General features: G+C 31.6%; 2 protein-coding genes across 3 annotated transcripts in view; one reads left to right on the top strand and one right to left on the bottom strand.

The window, feature by feature from the left end:
* Window positions 675-7125, bottom strand: LOC109349082 (E3 ubiquitin-protein ligase RNF14). 2 transcript variants are annotated; one of them, XM_019589738.1, is made up of 7 exons: window positions 6555-7125; window positions 5505-5579; window positions 4882-5398; window positions 3254-3639; window positions 2454-2689; window positions 2197-2344; window positions 675-1091 (listed from the first exon to the last, which is right to left on the bottom strand). In XM_019589738.1, exons 1-7 carry the CDS (start codon window positions 7017-7019, stop codon window positions 963-965), a joined length of 1956 nt encoding a protein of 651 aa, XP_019445283.1. In that variant the 5' UTR covers window positions 7020-7125; the 3' UTR covers window positions 675-962. The 2 variants fall into 2 exon arrangements, with proteins under 2 accessions (XP_019445283.1, XP_019445284.1); XM_019589739.1 differs by having other exon boundaries at window positions 4882-4945; window positions 6555-7124.
* LOC109349083 (ABC transporter B family member 2-like) overlaps window positions 16320-20171 on the top strand; it is a 9916-nt gene continuing 6064 nt past the window's right edge. The window contains exons 1-4 of the mRNA XM_019589740.1: window positions 16320-16972; window positions 17179-17233; window positions 17345-17520; window positions 19410-19610. Of these exons, the coding sequence (XP_019445285.1) occupies window positions 16709-16972; window positions 17179-17233; window positions 17345-17520; window positions 19410-19610 (696 nt within the window). The 5' untranslated portion in view covers window positions 16320-16708. The remainder of the gene's footprint in view (window positions 16973-17178; window positions 17234-17344; window positions 17521-19409; window positions 19611-20171) is intronic.

Consider the following 20171-nt stretch of genomic DNA (forward strand, 5'->3'; position numbering starts at 1 on the left):
TTACGAATGTTAAATCTGTATAAGCCTCTAATTGCCTCAATGAATTTTTATTCTGCAATTTTAAATTGAATGAGACCCTAGTGTCCTCAATGATTTTTTGTTGGGAGAATTATAAATCAGGGATAAGACGCAAGTCGTATGGATGAAGTGGATGGTATGCAATGTGGTTGGTAACCCAAACACATGATTTATATGTTAAAAGCAATGGTCATATGGAATCTAAAACTCAGTTGGTATGTTTGAGCTATGGTGCCTTCTGTTCAGGATGGGTATATTGGAGGCCGATCCTTTCCAAGCCTAAATGCAACCATACTGAGTTCCCTTTTCTTAATATAAATGTGGTATACTGTGCCTTGGTTTTGAGGTTAGAAGATTGACCCTAAACATATAAACTATTAATTAAGCACGATATCTTATTGAGTCTGTTCATTAAGATAAGAGATTTGTTTTACCCCACTGCTTTAAATTTTGCACAACTATTTTTAAAAGCTGGAATTATGTATGGGTTTCAGGTTTCCCTGTCTACTTCATATTGATTTTGAAGTATTTTCTCTCTATCATCTTTTTTGGTTCGCTCTTCGGCACTGTTTGTAATGTCTAAGGGCATGTTGTTCTGGGTTTTCTTTTAAAACCTCATGCGCCATACCCTCCGTGATAAGTCAGATATAGGAAACTTTCCATGCAACCAACATAACATTACAATTTTTATGAAAGAGAATGCTTTCACCCCAAAAGAAAAAATCTTATTGACTCTTACTCTTCCATAGTTTGGATATGATTAAACACATCCTCCTCATATTTGCTTTATTTTGTCTAAGAATACAATTGATACTCACTGGATATTTTGGACATGGCTTCCACCTTTATATTGAATCATGATTGCTTTATCAATGTGGAATACCCTGTAATTCAGTGTCGATAAAAGAATAAAAAAACATCCAGAAGATAAGGCTGTGCTGCTGCTATCCCTCAGAATGTTGTTTGCAGCCCTTTGGTCCATAATGCTTAGTACCACGCCTGACAACCTCGTTGCATAAATAGCAGTAATGACTTTGGCATGCCCAGCAAAAGATGTGATTATTGTTTCCAATCTGTTGAAGAATTCAAAACGGGAATATATTGTTAGTTATGATAGCGTAATAATCTTTCAACTGATGAATTTGGGGCAAGTCTATTTCAGAGCTGCCAAGTAGAAGCTTGCTTAACAGTGGATCGCAATAAATGTGAGTGTGAGGCTACTGTCACTTCTAATTTTCTCTCTATGCTCTTCATTCACCACTCACAATCTTTAAAAAAGATAATCATTAGTTAGTAAGTGTCAATGGCCTAAGCCATGGAACAATAGCCACTGAAAGTTTGCTAGTGGTGAGGGGATTGTTTAGTTGGAGCAAATCATAGGTTTAGGTTTTCAAAAGTTATTGCTATAGGGTTTCATACAAAACTTCAATAAAGTTTTTTGCGAATGTATATCAGCCTTAACACTGGACAGAAGTTATGTAACTTTTGCCCTATGCTTATGACCTGACGACTTCTACTTTGATTGACAAACATGCGTAGATAAATAAAGTAAAGACTTCTTTGAACTCTGGGACAGAAAGAAAACAAGGAACTAGAGCAATGATAGTCTTCTCTTAATTAGGGCCATGCTGCATAACCATTGCCCTCAGAGGCACTGAACAATCCAAACATGGATTTTTAAAAATTATAAAATACAATGTTTGAATTCTGAAGTATTGCATGCACCACTCAAAGGGCAGCGCGGTGCAAGAGCCTCACACCTAGTAAAGTTAGGGGATGGTAGATGTATGCAGTAAACCTCACAAGCGAAGATGTTGTTTCCAAGATTTGAATCTATGACCTCCATGTCATAGATGCAAGCAAACTTACCGTTACCTTGAGGCTCACCTGCAAGCACCAATAACCAATGCATATTCTCTAATTTTGAATCCTTAATCACAACTTTAGGGCCCTGATTAGCATTTCCCAGTATTACATTCTAAAAACTAGGTCACTTTTTAGTAGATATGAAGATGAAAATAGATTGAGTTCACCAAAGCTCCATCACAGGATAATGAAGTGAAGGCATATACTCTATGAACCCAGTAACTCGACAATCATTAAATTCATTGAATCCAGACAGGAGACAGATAATTTCATGCCATACTTATACAAGAAGAGGCAGGAAGCTTGACACACCTTCGCATTAAATTGACGACAATTAGGACATGCCCGACCACTTTGAGGAAAGAGTTCAGCCTGTAATTGTCCAACCACCTGCCGATGATTTATACGCTCTTGCCAGTTCTCAATCATTTCTTGTGGGAACAATTCGCATGCTCCATCCCTTAAATTGGAAAAAGTAAGTTCTTAATGAATTCTGTAAATTGGAATCTTGTGCAGGTTCAAACCAATAAAAAAAAAGAATTTATGTGGTGTTTTAAAAAGCCAAAAACCTGAAATGTCCGTATGGATCTGATTTATCAATTGCTTTGTTGCAGCGGTAACAGAAATATTCTCCACAATTACCGCATACCATTTTGTTACAACCTTCAGTTCGAGAAATTGCCATGTCACAAGAGGGGCACAACTTGGAATCACGATGTATTTCTTTCATACTGAGCATTTCATTGATCTTTTCGCGTTCCCTACGCTTTTGATCTTCCTTTAAGTTAGATGAATTTTGACGGTCCTGTAATAAGGACAGAAATCAGGAAGCTAGAAGCATTTTTTTGGCTAAAATAAATTACTGCAAAAAACCATGTCAATTTCAAATTATAGCAACTGACTGAACTCACATCAAAACAATGATAAGGCCAACAAAGTACAATATATGAAAGCATTTCAGCACATGGTTGGATGTCAACTAACTAGAAAATTTCACAATTATAAATTTATAACTGGTGGACCATCCTAATTGAAATGTTAGAAAAGATATGAAGTCATGTATATGTACTTTGAAGTCTGGAAATTAAAAGCATTGAACCATTCAGTACATGGATGAATATCGATCTAAATTTACCGTTACAGAGGCAGAACATAGCACAAAAGTCAGAACATTCTTCACAATCTTAGAGCAATGACACAATCAGAGAAAAAAATTGAGCTGGTACTTAAGCTATTGGAACTCAAATCTCTATCTTCCTTTAAAATGTAGTTTTTTTGCCCAAAAAAACAGAAAAATAAATATTGACACAGTCTAAACTCTAAAGAACCAGCTAAACTAAATGTTCAATTATTGATCCAAATATCATACCTGCAGAATCTGAAGCTTCATATCTAGCGTCATGCATACAATGCCAACATGACGCCGTTCGCTGCAAAGGGTACAAAAGCTAAAAAAGCATTTTGAGCATTGAGCATGCTGGTCTTCATCCTCTATACAAGGTGTTTCACACCTTGGACAATAAACAACATCAGACATTGATGCAAGTGTTTTCTCCAACATCATGGATTCCCAGCGTTCATACTCATTGTCATCAAGCAAGAGTTTTAAAAGGCCAGGTGGAATCATAACTGGACATTTTGCTTCTGGACACTGAAGACTGCTAATGGTACCTTCTTTTACATGCATCTGAGTAAAGGTCTGCAAGCATTTCAAGCAAAAAAAATGCTTACATGGTAACTGCCGAAACTCAGTACCTATTACATGATAAAGAAAGTTAACACTTCTCAGTTTTGGTAGATAAAGTGCCAGGCAAAGAAAATATGTTCAATATCTATTCTATTAAAATAAGCACAGAAAAAATAGAATCAAGTTTCACATATAAAGAGGCGTATCATAATTTTCAAAGATGCAAGTAGACATGCTAATCTCATAATTGAAGATTTGCAGGCTGTGCTTAAAATTCGAATTAATTATTGTAGACCTTCAAAGATAGGCAAAAGCAGTATATTCAGAGAGCATTAGACTCCTAGGCATAATTGTCCATTCATCAGTATTAAACTTCTTTTCTAGGTGGATCCTTCATAGAAGGTGCCATCTAAGTCTAGAATGGGATGATGAATAGAAAGAGGTTCCTCATAATTGGATTAGCTCAGGCTGAATAGCATAATGTTTTCTACATAAACAAATAACAACCAAGCCTCAAATCCTCAAATCCCACTAGGTGGGTTGGCTACATAATGCTCTATCATAAATCGTATTTTTTTAGAAGACAATATATAAGTAATACCTTCTATGTAAAGGAATATAAAATCCATAAGGGGCAAAGGAATATAGAATAGACAGGGAGTTTAGATCCAATTTAGTAATCAGTTCAAGACTGAAAAGGAATTTAATATGATATATGATCCATCCAAAGCAATATCAAGCTTGAAATAGCATAAACTTAAACAAGCCAAACACGTGGATTCATTTAACAAAATGAACAATGATTTCATATTAGCCTACTACAATATAAGTTATCACAGGTTACTCAGAATAACTGCATAGGTTTAAAACTTTGAGAAGAATGTACTTTGAAGGGGGGAATGGAGGAATGAGTTTTGTCTGGATGCTGCAAGCACATTACTTTTGGCTGTGATACCACCAAAATAAAAGTAATGTACTAAATAACCTAACCAGACAAAGTTATACTCGTATAGCAGCATAGCACCTAGCATTGCAACACCAAATAATTTTTTTAAAAAGTGCTTCTGAACAATGGTGATGAAACATACATGCTGACAAGAGAAGGCTACTCTTTTGTGGTAGTATGTTGTGAGTCAAAATTCAAAATTAGTTGCATCTTCATACAAGACCAAGTCAACTTTCTTTCCAACAAATTTCTAATAAGGTGAGGGGCTTAAAAGTAATCAGAATTCTGTACTAAATACTCAAAGATATTTAATTATTTATTGATGCATATAAATGATGTTTGTCAAGCATAAATAGGATATTACCTGCATATTCACTAAAGCAAATCTGGCATTGATGCAATTCTTTGAGGAAGCTCTCATGGTGTTTCTGATTGTTATAATTTTGTAACAAAGGAATGTCAAAATCGGGGGATGAAGTTCCTGAAACAACTCGGTCATCTCTGACATGATTCACACCATAAGGACCTAGTTTGATTTCTTTATCAAATCCCAAGTGAGAAAGAGAAGAATTATGTAACCATTCTACCCACTGGTAAATTACTTCTTGGCCTTCTTGTTCTTCCCAAATGGAATCCAACGTGGAGCATAGACTAGAAATTTTTGAAGATTCCAACCACTGAACAGAGATTGTAAATATGGGGGGTTGGTGGCTAGGGTATGACTTTGGTAATAAACAGGTCAACACAATCGGTGGAAGATATTTGACTTTGAAAGAGTATAAGAAGTCATCTAAATTCTTGCTTACAGTCTCGAGTTCATTAGAAGAGTTCATCTTAGCAGTGATGGCAATCTCACCCAAAACTTCAATGTTTATGTGTATCTGAGGCATAAAAAAACAGAGTCATTTTTAGGTTTCAAACAATTAGCACTGTAGTAAACAAAAAAGAAAAGTTTGGCAAAAATATGTTATTAGCTTAGTGCAAAACCTGAAAACAGTGGTGGTCTTTCCAGGCGTCAAGGATGAAAACGTTTTCTCCATAAATTGATTCCACCACAAGTAACTGTACAAGAGAAACTTCAATGAGTCAAGAAGAGAAGTGTACAGCCACTGCCAACATATAAAACAACCAAGCCTTCCGCATTAGATGGGTCAACTACATGAATCAAATGATGCATAATGTCCAATCATAAATCATGTCTATAGCATAGTTACCTGGTATGTAATTTGTCATTTTTAAATTATTATTACAAGACTTTCTTTATGACAACCCAATACATGGTTGCAGTACAGCGAATTTGGTAATCGGTGTACATGGTACGTAGATTAAATAAGAGACATGTAACTACTATATAGACAAACCATTGTTGACATCTGAATCTTTCTCAACGATTTCATTTATAGGCTTTGTTGGTCCTCCTCGGTCTCTAGTGATTAGACTACCTTACATTTTCTCTGCTCTCTTGCTTCTACAGGTTTGCTCCAAAAACGGCCAAACCACTTAGGTCGAGACACTATCCTCTTTTCTATAATAGGTGTTGCCCAATCTCTCTCTAATTCACTCATTCCTAATCCCATCTTGTTTAATCAGCTATGTGAATATGTGATATTATTCTATTGTAAATCATGTCTATAAACAAACAGTTGACACAATATTTCTGAATTGTTTTGACTATAGTTTTTTTGGGTCTTCCTGGCTTTTTAGCAATTGAGCTACTCTGCAATCTACTCTTTCCACCGAAGCTTCTACCAGCCTTAACCACAAACATCTGAACCACGAGATTCTACCATCTTTTCCACAATACCAACTTTTTGTCGAATACTTAATCAGCTAATCCCAATCCCATGTTGTTAAGTGAGTTCAATCATTAAATAAACATTCTCATAATTGCAGATTAATAATATGACAAGTTCAAGTAAATAGAGTGATTGTAGATATGGATCTACAGCAAATTTAACCTATTTTGTGAACGTAAACGAAAACCATAATCCCAAACATGATTTATAGACACAGAAAACATTTGTAATGAATGAGCACCTCATTTTGCTGGGATATGTCATTGTCTCTGAGCTGTTCCTCGGACAATTGAGGTTGTTCCATCCGAGAGAGTAACTTATCAAGTCTACTACTCAGGGAAAATATGTTATCATCCATATCATTAAAATCCCCTTCCTCCTTGGTCTTGCTCGAACACGCATCATCAGAGACATGATTATTATTGTTTCTATCGTCTTTGTCTTGGTTGGAGATGTTTACGGAGGCAAGTTGTTCGGTGAGACAAGAGTTATCAGAGTTTGAAACAGAAGAAGATGGAAGGATTTCGGACTTCTTAACAAAGCGTAATTTGGGTTGTGAAGCATGGCCATGGTGATGGCCTTGTTTTCTTCCACCGCCTCTACTACGCTGAGAAGGAAAAGTGGAAGATGATGATGATGATGATGTGTTATCATCATGATTATGATGATGAACATGGGGGCGATGCTCTCTCCTACTACCTCTCATGATGATGATGATGATCGTGCCTTCAATTGGGATCTTCCTGCTCTTGTTTTCCACCAATCTCAGGCATGTAGGTTTGGGCAAACCACTAACATTGATTTTTTAAAAATAAAGTCAAAAACATATTAACACCAACTAACTTGTGGGCCTTATTTATTTTCTCGCCTTGGGCTTTTAAAGCCCGTTATATTATCGAGAGAAATTCTTGTTGGATTGGCCTCCGCCAATTACATAGGCTTCTTTGGATTCTCAACTATCAAGTAGGATTCTATTTCAAAAATGATTGTGTCCTCGTCTATAACTAATCAGCTTTATCTGATAATATAAAATATTATCTTGTGTTTTTAAAAAAAATTATTTTTAATTATATAACACTTTTCTATTAACTTTTTCTCATATTACCTAATATTGAAATGAAATAGAGTATGAAATAGAGTATGAAATACTCAATGGACATTGAGAGTTTCGGATGTGCTAGAGTTTAATTATAATCATTATTCTATGATAATATTTTGGTAGTCATTCGGGATGTATTCATAATTGATCAAACTCTAATATCAAATGTTTTTGTCTTTTTCTTTTTTATTTATTTTATGTCATTTATTTGATTGTTTGTCACCAAATTGCACAAGGATCGTTTATGCTACACCAACAATTCTCACATTCTTAGATAATAATGTTACATTTTCAATAGTATATGACCTTACGTACTCAACTGGTTTGACTAGAATATGGTTGAGTTTAATCAAATATAGGTTCAGGTTCAAAAATTAGACTCACATAATATTTATGGTGGAGTCTTGACTTAACCTTTCCCAATGCTAATGTTTGTATTTGTATGTTTGTCTCTTCAATTATGTAATAATAATGATTTGTTTTTACTCAAACTTTTGTTGGTATTCTAAATTTTTATCTTATATACTAAAGTTGTCAGGATCGGTTGAATCAAACAGTCTAATTGTTGATCGAATTGAAAAACGGTTATGATTTATAGTCTTAACCGAATAAGTGATTAGAACGCTTTGGTCTGGAGAAATTTCAGTTTGATTACTTTAATATCAGTTAAAGCAGAATAACCTAGAAAGTGAATTGAACAATGTACTTAAAATAAAAAGTGGAACATTACTCAAATGTCATGTTTTACTCCAGTCCAAAAAAATGGAAATATGTTACATGATCTCTTCCAATTTAATGTTCGGTTCAAGTTTCACAATATTGATATATACATGATTAACAAAATATTTACATCTAATCATTTCATGTATCAATAGATATTTAGGGTATAATTATCTTCAGATTTATAGTCGAGTTCTGATTAAAAAAATAGTGCAACTAATATTTAAGATTACTTAAGGTACTACCCTTATCTAACTTACCCATATTTTTAATGAGATGGTTCTCATGTTGGATTAAAGATATTTTTATAAATCATTTATATTTATATCAATGAGACAAGAAAATAAAATATGAAGAAGAAATCATTCACATTAAAAATTTAGTAGAAATGAAAGATTAAAAAGTATAATTACACTTGTTTTTAAAAATGACTTGACATATGTATCTCCATGCAAAAATTTCTCTTACTACCAAAACACTACCTATGATACTGATTGACTGGTAAGAATATTTTTATGACATTTGTCTCCATATACATATGTCTCATATAAGTACTTTTGTTAGTCGTAATTGCTCTTGCTTCCCTTCTCTTACAGATTGACAATATCTGCACCATGTGTCGTATTAACCACGCCTACACATCCCTATCAACTACTCCATTTTTTCGACAAACAAAGTGTAGTTTTCCCTTGTCCCGGAGGCCTTCCCTTCTTCCTATTTTACCTAAAATGGTAACTTACTATAAATATCTCTGATCTCCCATGCTTATTGGTATTAAATGTATATCAACTAAAACAATTTTTTTATAAATATAATCACTTAAGTTATTTACATTTTTTTTGTATAATCATGAGTATTCCTTCACTTTATCTAAACTAGTTCATTCAAAATGTGTGAGTGTCTTTTAATATATGATGATTTAATAAAACCTTATATTATTGGACAATTTTTTTTGGTTGGAAACAAGCTGCCACGTAATCTTTAATAAAATATTTCTAATGACATAATGGATATTCTAGGAAGTTTTTTGAACTATATCCAGGAAGATTTGTATATAGGGAATAACTTATTAGATGGGGATCATCTGTCTCAAATTGGTGTCCTCAATCATGTTCCAACTACTTATATTTAGACACATGCATTTAATAAATTATTTTTATAAAATAAGATTAAATTGAAGGATTATTTTTCATTTGTTTGCAAATACTGATTGGCCAGGGACACCGAGACAGGAAAAGTAAAGGACAGACGATCCTTGTTCATAACTTATCTCCTAGTGTAAGGAGATAACTCTCATCCTTACCCCAATTGTACAATGACACATGTCCCTTTATTTTTATATTTTTTATTTTCTTTCTATTTTCTTATATTTTGTTTTTATGAATAATGATTTTCTTCTCTCACCAGAAACTAAGAGTTTCATACCATCTCCTTCACTCTTAGGTTGTCCATTCATTCACCCACATTCACCTAGAGAAAAATGCACTTTCCCTTCTCATTCATTCACTCACAACACCTCATTCTTATCTTTCTCTCTCTCAAATATGCATATTCTCTCACAAATTTGCGTATTCTCTCACAAATCTTCTATTTATCTCTCTTGAACTTACATGTTGCAATAAGTTTGGTGGTGTTATTTCCAGTTAACTCCTTTAAGTCTTGTTTATTTCATTTTAGTACTTCACACCATACCAAAATTAGTCCAAAAAGAGAGATTTGGTTTATGTGACAGAGAGAATTGTCCACGACTGGTGGTGTAAGGCTGAGACTGAGGGTGCATCATCTGCTACATTGTGCAGCCCCATTGCCATTTTTCCTTCACTGCAATCTTGACTTCATGGTTTGATTAGTGCTATGTTGAACTGATAGTTTATTTTTTTTATTGGAGAAGATTATTTGGAGGTTTAATTGATTCAATTGTTTCATTGGTGCTATTTTAATCTAAGCTTGATTTTGAGTTGGATCTTCACCAAACAAGAAATGTCTGAATTGTGATTGTGAGTAAAATATAGACGATGACTATAGGGAATATGAGTAATCAAATTGATGAAAGTAAGATCGTTTACATTATCATTAATCATATACAAATATTCACAACATAACTTCATACTTCTTGTTCATATGATAATATCAAATAACCACACACAGTACATGACAAATTCAAATTTAAAAACAGTCTCTCAACTTATGAGAATGCATATATCTACAATTCATTTTATGTGATTATGCCATGAGTTGTGTATATATTTTTTACAGCATTATTCCTTTCTTTGACAAAATCAAAGTGTGGTTTCAACTTTTAACAATTATTCATCCATCAGCAATCACGTGAACATTAATTATCCCAGTCTGAACTTTAAAGGATTCAAAAACCTTTATGTTGCAACCACAAATAAAGAGAAGAAAGAATATGCATATTTGTGAGAGAATATGCATATTTGTGAGAGAATATATATATTTGAGAGAGAAAGAGAAGGAGGTGTTGTGAGTAAATGAATGAGAAATGGAAGTGCATTTTCCTAATGATAGAAAAAAATTATTATTCATAAAAATAAGATATGAAAAAATAGAAAGAAACATATGTCACTATGCAATTGCTTTAAGGAGAGGAATTATCTCCTCACACAAGGAGATACATTATTCCCTAGTATATAAGTATATAATAGTTGTCACATTATGGTGATCGAAGGAACATAACGGGCCCCACCATGACATTTTATGGATCTATGGAGAGAAAAACGTGGGCATGAAAAATCTAATTATATGAAACTTTAATACTAAAATATGAAAAATAATAATATTAATTTATATGCGTTAAATTTTAAGAAAACTTTTGCCACATTTATTTAAAAAATTAGGATTTTCCCAATATAATATTCATGTCCTTTCATCTACAATAATATAGTCGAATAAAAATTTATACTACCTACAAATTTTATAAACTAATCACTTTAGTAGTAATATAAAAAAGATATTATCTAAAAATAAAGATAATAATGAAATCACTATCTTAATAGGGGGGAAAATTGTGACATATAGAAATGGTTTAGTGGAGCCTAAGTATGTGGTTTATCACTTAGTTGTCATAAATTCATACCGGTAGATCCAATCAACGAATAGACTTGTTTAGTTGTTGAATATTTGGAGATTTATTAGCCAGACTTTGGCCTTTGATAGTGATTGAACTGTCTTCTCAAATTAAAAAATATCTATAAACTCATGAGTTTAAGAAGGTTTATTAGCAGCAAAGCTATTTCTTCAAATCACATCATAATAATAATCTTCAGCACATGATAGGGTCATGTAACTAAATGATGGCGATGCTAAAGTAGCTAGATGCTGCACATTCTCTACAAGAAGTTTGCATACATCAGTTAATTAATTAATGCTCAGTTTGGGAACTTTCTTCTTAGCTTCCTTCAGCCAAGTGAAGACTTGTGCATTGTTCTCTATTTCTTCTAAGAAAGAATGTCCTGAATCTTGTGTTTGGAATCGGAAAGAAGGTAAAAAGAAATTAATTAATTACCTTTTCTATATTTTGATAATCGAAAGTATGAATTGTAGTCAATAGATTATTCATCATTCATTTATATTATTATTTTTTGAAGAATAATAATAATTAGATATGAATGATGATTGATATAATATCAGTATATAAAACTCATACGTTATCGGTATATACATTTCCTCTCGACAATAGGGAAAGAGTATCATTAATATATAGTAATATTACTTTAGAACAGATTGGTTATTTTGGTAGTGAGACAGCTCGTTTCAATCAGTTTCCACAACTGCATTTTGCTAGCATCAATTTCTTGGTTGCTTCTCAGCTATTAAAGTTTGCCAACCACTAATGCTTGCCCTACTTTCCATTTCTCAACCGTTTTTGTATATTCATTATTCAATAATTATTGCTATTATCATCATTTTCATGTTCTTGATCACACCATGCAGTTACAGTTTCTGATCTACTAAGTTTACTAAGGAATAAGGACATCAATATCCAACTTCAATTCCTAACGTGTCATGTCCCTCTGTCAGCTTTTAAATTACTAAACACTTAATTCCATTTTCATGATTTTAGCCCCACACTGTGTACCTTGAGATAACTTAATTAAGAATGGTATATTTGCTCATATTAATCACCTGGTAGGTAGTTGTTTTAACTTATGTGGAGGTTTCGAGTTCGACTATTTGCAAACTTTGCATTATATATGGAGAATTTTATCGCTCCTAATGGTTCTACTTGATTTAGCAACATTGTTTCCGATTGATGAAAAAAAATACATCTAATTTAGACCAAATCATTACTAAATTGCAATATACATCTATAATATTAAATTAATCATTGAACATTAAATTTTGTTTTTTTCTATGATGAGGAAAAAGAAAAGGAAAATACGGCCTAATACTATTGATCTATTTTAAAGTAGGAAGAAGAGAAGTTAGTGTAAAATAGTTGTAAGAAAATGTAGGATATGGATTCTTATGGTAGAATTTAATATTGGATAAGGATTATAACACATGACAAAAAATATTTAACGACTATTGTTTTAAATTATTTTTAATAAAAAATTTATATTTAAAATTAAAATAACCATCTTCTCCTAATATTTAATATTGGACCATTGAGAGAGGAACTTAACTAGAAAAGTACGGAATGGGAGGTGAAAAAATAAGTAATAATTGAAAATAAAAGATGATAGGAGATATTAGCTACAAAATGAAGTCAACTGTCACAGTAGAATGGTATAATATAAATGACAAAGTGGAATAGTATCTGAGAAAAGTCAACGAATAAATCATGTTTTTTGGTATACAACAAAGAAATCGTCTCTCCCTATACAATTTTAGCATGTTCCTAAGCTTTATGGTCGTTTTATTTATTTACCTTGAACTATTAAAAAAATGAGATATCAAAATCACTCACGTTTTGTTATTATTCCAAAATAATATATTCTGGAGTATACACGTGTCGTGGACCTATAAAATATAAGATAAAATAATGCTTAAAAGCATTTTTTCGGTCATGAAAGTGTTGTTAATAAAGTCAACCGTGTAACAAATTTGAAATATTTCAAATGGCAAATTCAAATTCCACATGCGAATGGGAAAAGGATAATAAATATATGAAGTAAAAATGTAGTTTTGTCTTAAATCTGACGTGTTAATTACACCAAGAGAACTAATAAAAAACAATAATGGGTCATTAAAATGTCTTTAATAAAGTCAACATGGGTAAGAAATTTGAAAATTCCAAATGGTAAATTCACATTCTACACGGCGAAACAAAAGGTTAATGTCTGTAATATGTAAAAAAATGTATTCTTGCCTTAAAAATAATGTATTTTTTTACACCGAGAGAGTACTAATAAACTTAGATTTGTAAGACAAATATTTCCTTGTTACATGACCCTATCTATGGGTATAGAATAACATTTTGTTGTTAATAGCAAGCCTATTAAATGGAATACTGTATTCGGTATTCCCCAATTGTTAGGAGATAATTAAAGTCTAATGATTTGATTTAAACTAATAATAAGGTCCAACACAATTGATATATTATTTATGAGTTTCTTAATTATAACGTTAGGGGTTCAATCTTTATCATACACTCATTTGTGTGGAAGAGGTATTAGCGACTTGATCCATGTTGTGTATAGAAAAAAGTTAAAGATAAAACCAAGTGACCTATAAGAATTTAAGTTTTAAATTCCAGTATTGCTCATGACTAACATAACACATTTATAAGGTGTACACGATTTTTTTATTAATCTTAATTTTTATGTTTTTATAAAGTTTGTACGTGCAATTTAATGTCAATCATGCATAAACTAATTTTATTGGCTTTATTTTAAGATACCTTTAATTGTAGTACATTTACCCATACCTATGTTATGATCATCTAATAATGTACTTTAATTTTTATTCCATTTGGTGTCAATTACAAGCAAAAACACCAACATTTTTTTTAGTTTCAAGTATAAGCAAAGTTGACTATACTTACATAATTTTAATATCACTGTGAATTGAAAAAAATCTCATATAACATATGGTGAATAACAATTATAATTATTTGTATGTTTTTTATGAAATTGAAACAATTAATTGCCTTTTAACTGAATTCCCTACTATGTATGAATTTAGTCAATTTTACTTATAAAATGGACTAGATGAAATACCTTACATGAAACTTATGACAATTATTAATTCACTATATTAAAATATTGTGTAATGCGTAAAATTTGAGTACCTTAAGATTAATTCAAGTTTCATGATTGATATCTTTGGATTTGAAACAATATTATGCATTAAACACATAAAGTTGTCAATGTTTGAAGATTGATTTCCTTTGATGTATGTGTGACATATCTTAGTATTGAAGGTGAATGAAAGAAGAAAGATTTCCAACCTTTTTCCTAAAAAAATTAAATACCACGAAAAATTATTGATTGAGGAGCCTTCTCATAAATATTAAGATAATGATTGATATTGCAAAGCCTTAAAAACGTTATTAAGTTATTTAAATTGTTGGATAGAAAAATTATTTACAAAAGGATTCATTGTTGTATTAGTTGGATGGAGGTAATTATATAAGCCAAGATCATGTAAGCAATGCTTTAATGGCATACATGGATTGTTTGGGAAGAAATATACAAAGTTAATTAATCAACTAATGAAGCAAAAATGCAGCTAAATGGTTTGGTGGAGGAAATGAAAGAATGTTTAGGGAAACTGGACCCAAACGAAGCTTTCTCTACTTTCGAATCAGCTAGTAAAACAAAAAACAAAGGGTAAAATGAAATAAGATAATGTTTTTTTTGTGTATAACTGTACACTACATATTCTCTTGCTGTTTTTCTAGTATATTTGTTTTTCTCTGACTGTAATTTGGTACTTTTTTTAATAAAATTTTCATTTATAAAAAATATACAGAAGATATAAATTAAAGCGATGTGTAAATATATAACATTACTTGTTATTATTAAATTGGTGCAAAATAGATGGGAAGAACGCTTGCACATTTATTATATTATTCAATTTTTATCATGTCCAACCTCGTCCTAGTTTGGTTCATGACAGTTAAATTCTGCTAATGCCCAGCAAAAAAGGTATTTCCTTCCTCCCATAACAGATAATTTTTTTATGGACTCAATTAATCATGTGAGTTTCAACACAAGTTTAATGGATAAGATCCTAAATAGGAGTAAACATTCTGCTAAATCATAATATATGGAAGATTCAGCTTTTAGTTATTTCTAATAAAATAATATAAAAAAGTTTAAACTCTCTCTCTCTCTCTTATTATTACTGGAAAAATCTTGGAGGAAGCTCGTGGAGGATATATTAATTTCTGAAAACGGAAACATAAACCACATTTCAAAAGTGAGACTGATTTCATATTTCTTATACCAAACAGAGATCCTCCAATGTGTATTTTGTTTATTAAAGTTTAAGGTCAATCAATTTAGACTAATTTTTTATTACATTTCATTAATTGAATGTATGATCCCAGCAACTCATCATTTGGATTAATGCACTTTAACTCAAAAGTATATTAGACTAGTCCTACTTATGAATCCTTAGGATACATTTATCATTTGGGGTTTGAAGAGGAATAAAGTAAAAATAAAGATTTAAAAGTTATGGAAGTGATGTGTAAACCAAAGAAAAAATAAAGTATAATGATATTTTAATTATTTTATTTTACAATGAAATGACAATTTTACTCTTAAAATTAACAACAAAAACATAACTCTCATATCTAATACTAAAGATGATTATATTTCAAAATATACATATTATGACTTTAAAATCTTATATTTTCATTTATTTTTTATCAAAATTCAACTTACAAACAAATTGGATGGATTGAGTTGAATGATATAGTCAACCAAATCCCTTTCAATTCCCCAAGTGACCGAGTCTACCTGTATATAAGTTAAGTTATTTGAGTAACATAGTATATAAGATAATATCTATCTTCATTACATAAATATAGTGTGGGTTACCCGTGGTGTCAAATTGGGTGTAAAAAAAGTCATCTATATGCTTATAGCAATGTCCAACAACTCTCTCAATGCAATTCAATGCAGAGAGAGAAACAGAAGGAGAATGAGTGTATGTACTCGTATTCCAGTGCTAGCTTAAAATGTCACAGCTCACAAGTCACAAGTGACTAAGTACTATCACAAGTTAGAGAGAAAGATCCTTAACCATCATATCATACACAAAAACAAACTCAAAATCCAATCTTGTTTATAACTTATTGGCTTAAACTTGAACATACCTTCTTATCTTTCTTGCTAATAAATATTCCATCATTTTCACCGTATATTATGACCCATCCACCACCTCCAAATCCACTTTAATCCCTTCATTACAATCACAACCACAAAGTACCCACCACCTCTCTCTTTTTCCCTTGTACAACAACAACAACTACTACTACTTCACATTATCACTTTAACTTGCTTTGGAACCATACCTTGAAGTTTTGCAGGCACTTTTAGTGCTTTTTTCATTCACTTAAGGACTCTTTTTTCTCTCCTTATTCTCTTTTTTTTCAGGCCAGCATGTCAAACAGGGGTGCATTCTCTGGTGACTTGGCCGGGAATAATGCTAAGGAAGGGGAGAGAAAAAAGGAGCATAAGGTTCCTTTGTTAAAGCTGTTCTCTTTTGCTGATTTTTATGATTGTGTCTTAATGGCTATTGGATCTCTTGGGGCCTGTGTTCATGGTGCTTCTGTTCCAGTTTTCTTCATCTTCTTTGGAAAGTTGATCAATGTCATAGGTCTGGCTTACCTTTTTCCTAAAGAAGCTTCACCCCAAGTTGCCAAGGTTTGTAAATTGTAATTGCATTAATATATAACTTTCGGTGTTGTTCTCTTCATCCCCTTTTTAAAAGGAAAATTGGATTGAATTTAATAAGATCCATCAAATAATGCTACTGAATTGAAGGATATTTTGGAGTTTCAGTACTTTTTTTAATCTATTCTGTTAGCTTCATAATGTTAATGTAGTAATGTTGTTTGCCAATTTTGCAGTACTCCTTGGATTTTGTGTATCTAAGTATAGCAATATTGTTTTCATCTTGGACAGGTATGTAATTATTTTTTGTTACCACTCCAAAGTAAAAAAATCATCTTAATTAAACAAAGTTGATTTGTTAACCTTATTTACCAGTACTATATGATTGTAATGATTCTATAGAGGTAGCTTGTTGGATGCATACTGGGGAAAGACAAGCAGCAAAAATGAGAATGGCTTATCTAAGGGCAATGTTGAATCAAGATATAAGCCTATTTGATACAGAGGCATCAACAGGAGAGGTCATTTCTGCAATTACAAGTGACATTATCATTGTTCAAGATGCACTTTCTGAGAAGGTATGCATGTGCATTTTAAGATCTTCTTGGATGTTCATTCTTTGATCCATTTCTGATCTCAACAAAATCTTCTATTATCATTATTATGACATTGGCAAATCCTTTATTTACCAACTTCAAATTCTATGGGGAAATCTTATCCGCTATTTAGAAAAAGTTTTTGCAATGTATACTAGTTTTATCTATAACATAAAAAAGTTAAAATAATGATTGCATAATAATATATCTATAAAGGCACAAATTTTTTCGGTCTATTTGCACAGATATCCTTTTAATGTGTTTTTTTTAAAGTGGATTCGTCTCTGAGACAAATATATAAAGATGGTTTTTATCTTTTTTTGAAAAAAGTGTTATGCAAAATTTAATCCATTAAATGATTTAAAGCCAATAGATGTTTCTTCTTCATATTTTGAGTCCTCTTATTAAATTCTCGTAAAAATCCTCTAAACCTTAGAATATGTCATTAATAAATTGTAAATCAATTATCATATTATAACATATATGAATATTTGTGGAAAAATTTAGTAGTGAAATATATTATTTTACAATATTTTAGAACTAAACTCATTTTTGACCCAATTATACTTGGAATTTCAGAAATTGTTGTTGCAGGTTTTCATCAAACTCAATTATGGTGCCGGTATCAGTATAAAAATTTATGATGACTTTCCATTGAATAACTTTTCTTAGAATCACATGGAAGGTCTAAGAATGGATGAAGATGGTAAAACATAAATCTAAATGATCCTAATTTTAAATATTTTTAATAAAATAATTAAAAAATAAACAAAATACATTTTCCCTACTATTTCTCAACTTCTTGATACCAAATTCCATAGCTAGAAAGTAAATACCGAGGTTAAGAATTTAATCAAATCAGTTTGACGCAGCAGCATTATTTTACCCGTTGACACTTGTTCTGATTTTCTGGTTTTGACTAGAAATACAGTGTTTTTTCTTCTGACACAGTCATTAAATATTTTAAGAAAACCGACCAGTGTGGATTTAATGCATTGGGTTGCATTTATACGTTGGGTGGGGATTTGCACTTTCTGCTGACTAGATGCATGTGCTACAGGAAAAACTACAGCGGTGGATGTAAATACGTAATTATTATTATTATGAGTCTGAAAACATGTCCCCAAAAGCAGAATGTATAAAAGCTATAAAAGCCGCTTCAGTAGTTGAGCGGTTGTACCTATGTTCTTTTTAAGTCATTTGACAATCATGTGAAAATGGACCTGGTTTTGTGGTTTTGTTTCAAAATGACAAATATCTCCTTTAAAAGTTTTGGCTATCTTTGTTATTGAAATTTGCAATGAGCAATATTAATTCAAGTGAAGATTATAATCTTATAATACTAAAAAAAAATATTGTGGAAAGTATTTTGAGTTGAATTGTTAAGGTCTCATTATAGAATTTATAAGTCTAAATATGCATTTACGAGTTGATTATCATAGAGTAAGGTAGGAAATAAAAAATTCAGGATTGTGAAGAGAATATCAAACATTAGTTTTCCTTTCTCTAAAAAATAAACTTGCAAAAAGATCCATTGGATTCAATTAAAACCTTCAATGCATCACATTAGTTAAAAACAAATTACATTTTATCCAATACATATAAATGCATCACATTAGTTAACTAAATAATAACATCTAAACATGATGATCTCTTCTAATTTAAGATTCACGTTTTTATTTTATTTTGTCTTACCTTATAATTTTAAACATGGATAGCCCCCAACATGTTCTCGTTATGCAATGTCAATAAATTTGTCACAAGGCCTACAATTGCTTCTTTTATCATCCTAAACATGCTCTTAACTTCTCTATTAACTGGCTTAGTTCAGTAAAAGGTATATGATATTTGATAATTGGTGGAACTTGCAGGTAGGAAACTTCATGCACTACATAAGCCGATTCGTAGCAGGCTTTACTATTGGGTTTGTGAGAGTGTGGCAAATCAGTTTAGTGACACTTTCAATTGTTCCCTTGATTGCACTAGCTGGAGGTCTTTATGCATACGTCACAATTGGCCTTATTGCAAAAATTAGAAAGGCTTACGTTAGAGCTGGTGAAATTGCTGAAGAGGTAAAGTCACCACTTATCTACCACTTTCAAAAATTAAGTTTATTAACTTCTCTTCTTCTTTTTTTTTGTTGTCACATTTTCTTGGGTAAGAAATTAATCTATTTCGAGGTGTGTAATTGCTCATCCCAACAAATGTCGTTACCAAAAATCGAATATTTGACATTTTGGTCTTTATAGGATCTAATAAAATCTTACACTACTAGATCAACATCTTGTTAATCAAAGAGTATATGATTTGGATTTGTAAGTTTTAGGCCATAACTATCTACATTTTTTTTATAGATGACCCAATACCAGATGGATAACTTTGTATGGAGAAATTATTAGTAACCCACATATTAACATATCATGTTTTAGATACTTGAGTAATTACTTGGCATTAGAGCTGACAAATGAACCGAACCAACTTGGTATTTGTTTGAAACTCGATTCGTTATTTAGCTCAATAAACTTGATTCATGAATTAAATAAGTCCGTTAAATAAACGAGTCAAACTTGAATTGGATATAGTTTGACTCGTTTGGTTCATGAACTGACTCGATATATATATATATATATATA

The sequence above is a fragment of the Lupinus angustifolius genome, chromosome LG06 (assembly GCF_001865875.1).
Source record: "Lupinus angustifolius cultivar Tanjil chromosome LG06, LupAngTanjil_v1.0, whole genome shotgun sequence".
Lineage (NCBI taxonomy): Eukaryota > Viridiplantae > Streptophyta > Magnoliopsida > Fabales > Fabaceae > Lupinus > Lupinus angustifolius.

What these genes read in the sequence shown, in the direction of transcription:
- LOC109349082 (XM_019589738.1), bottom strand. Translation starts at nt 7,019, where the DNA reads ATGAGAGGTAGTAGGAGAGAGCATCGCCCCCATGTTCATCATCATAAT. An exon ending in ACATATCCCAGCAAAATGAG is followed by an intron (nt 5,580 to 6,554) that starts GTGCTCATTCAT and finishes TCTCTTGTACAG; the next exon opens with TTACTTGTGGTGGAATCAAT. An exon ending in TGAAGCTTCAGATTCTGCAG is followed by an intron (nt 2,690 to 3,253) that starts GTATGATATTTG and finishes TCCTTATTACAG; the next exon opens with GACCGTCAAAATTCATCTAA.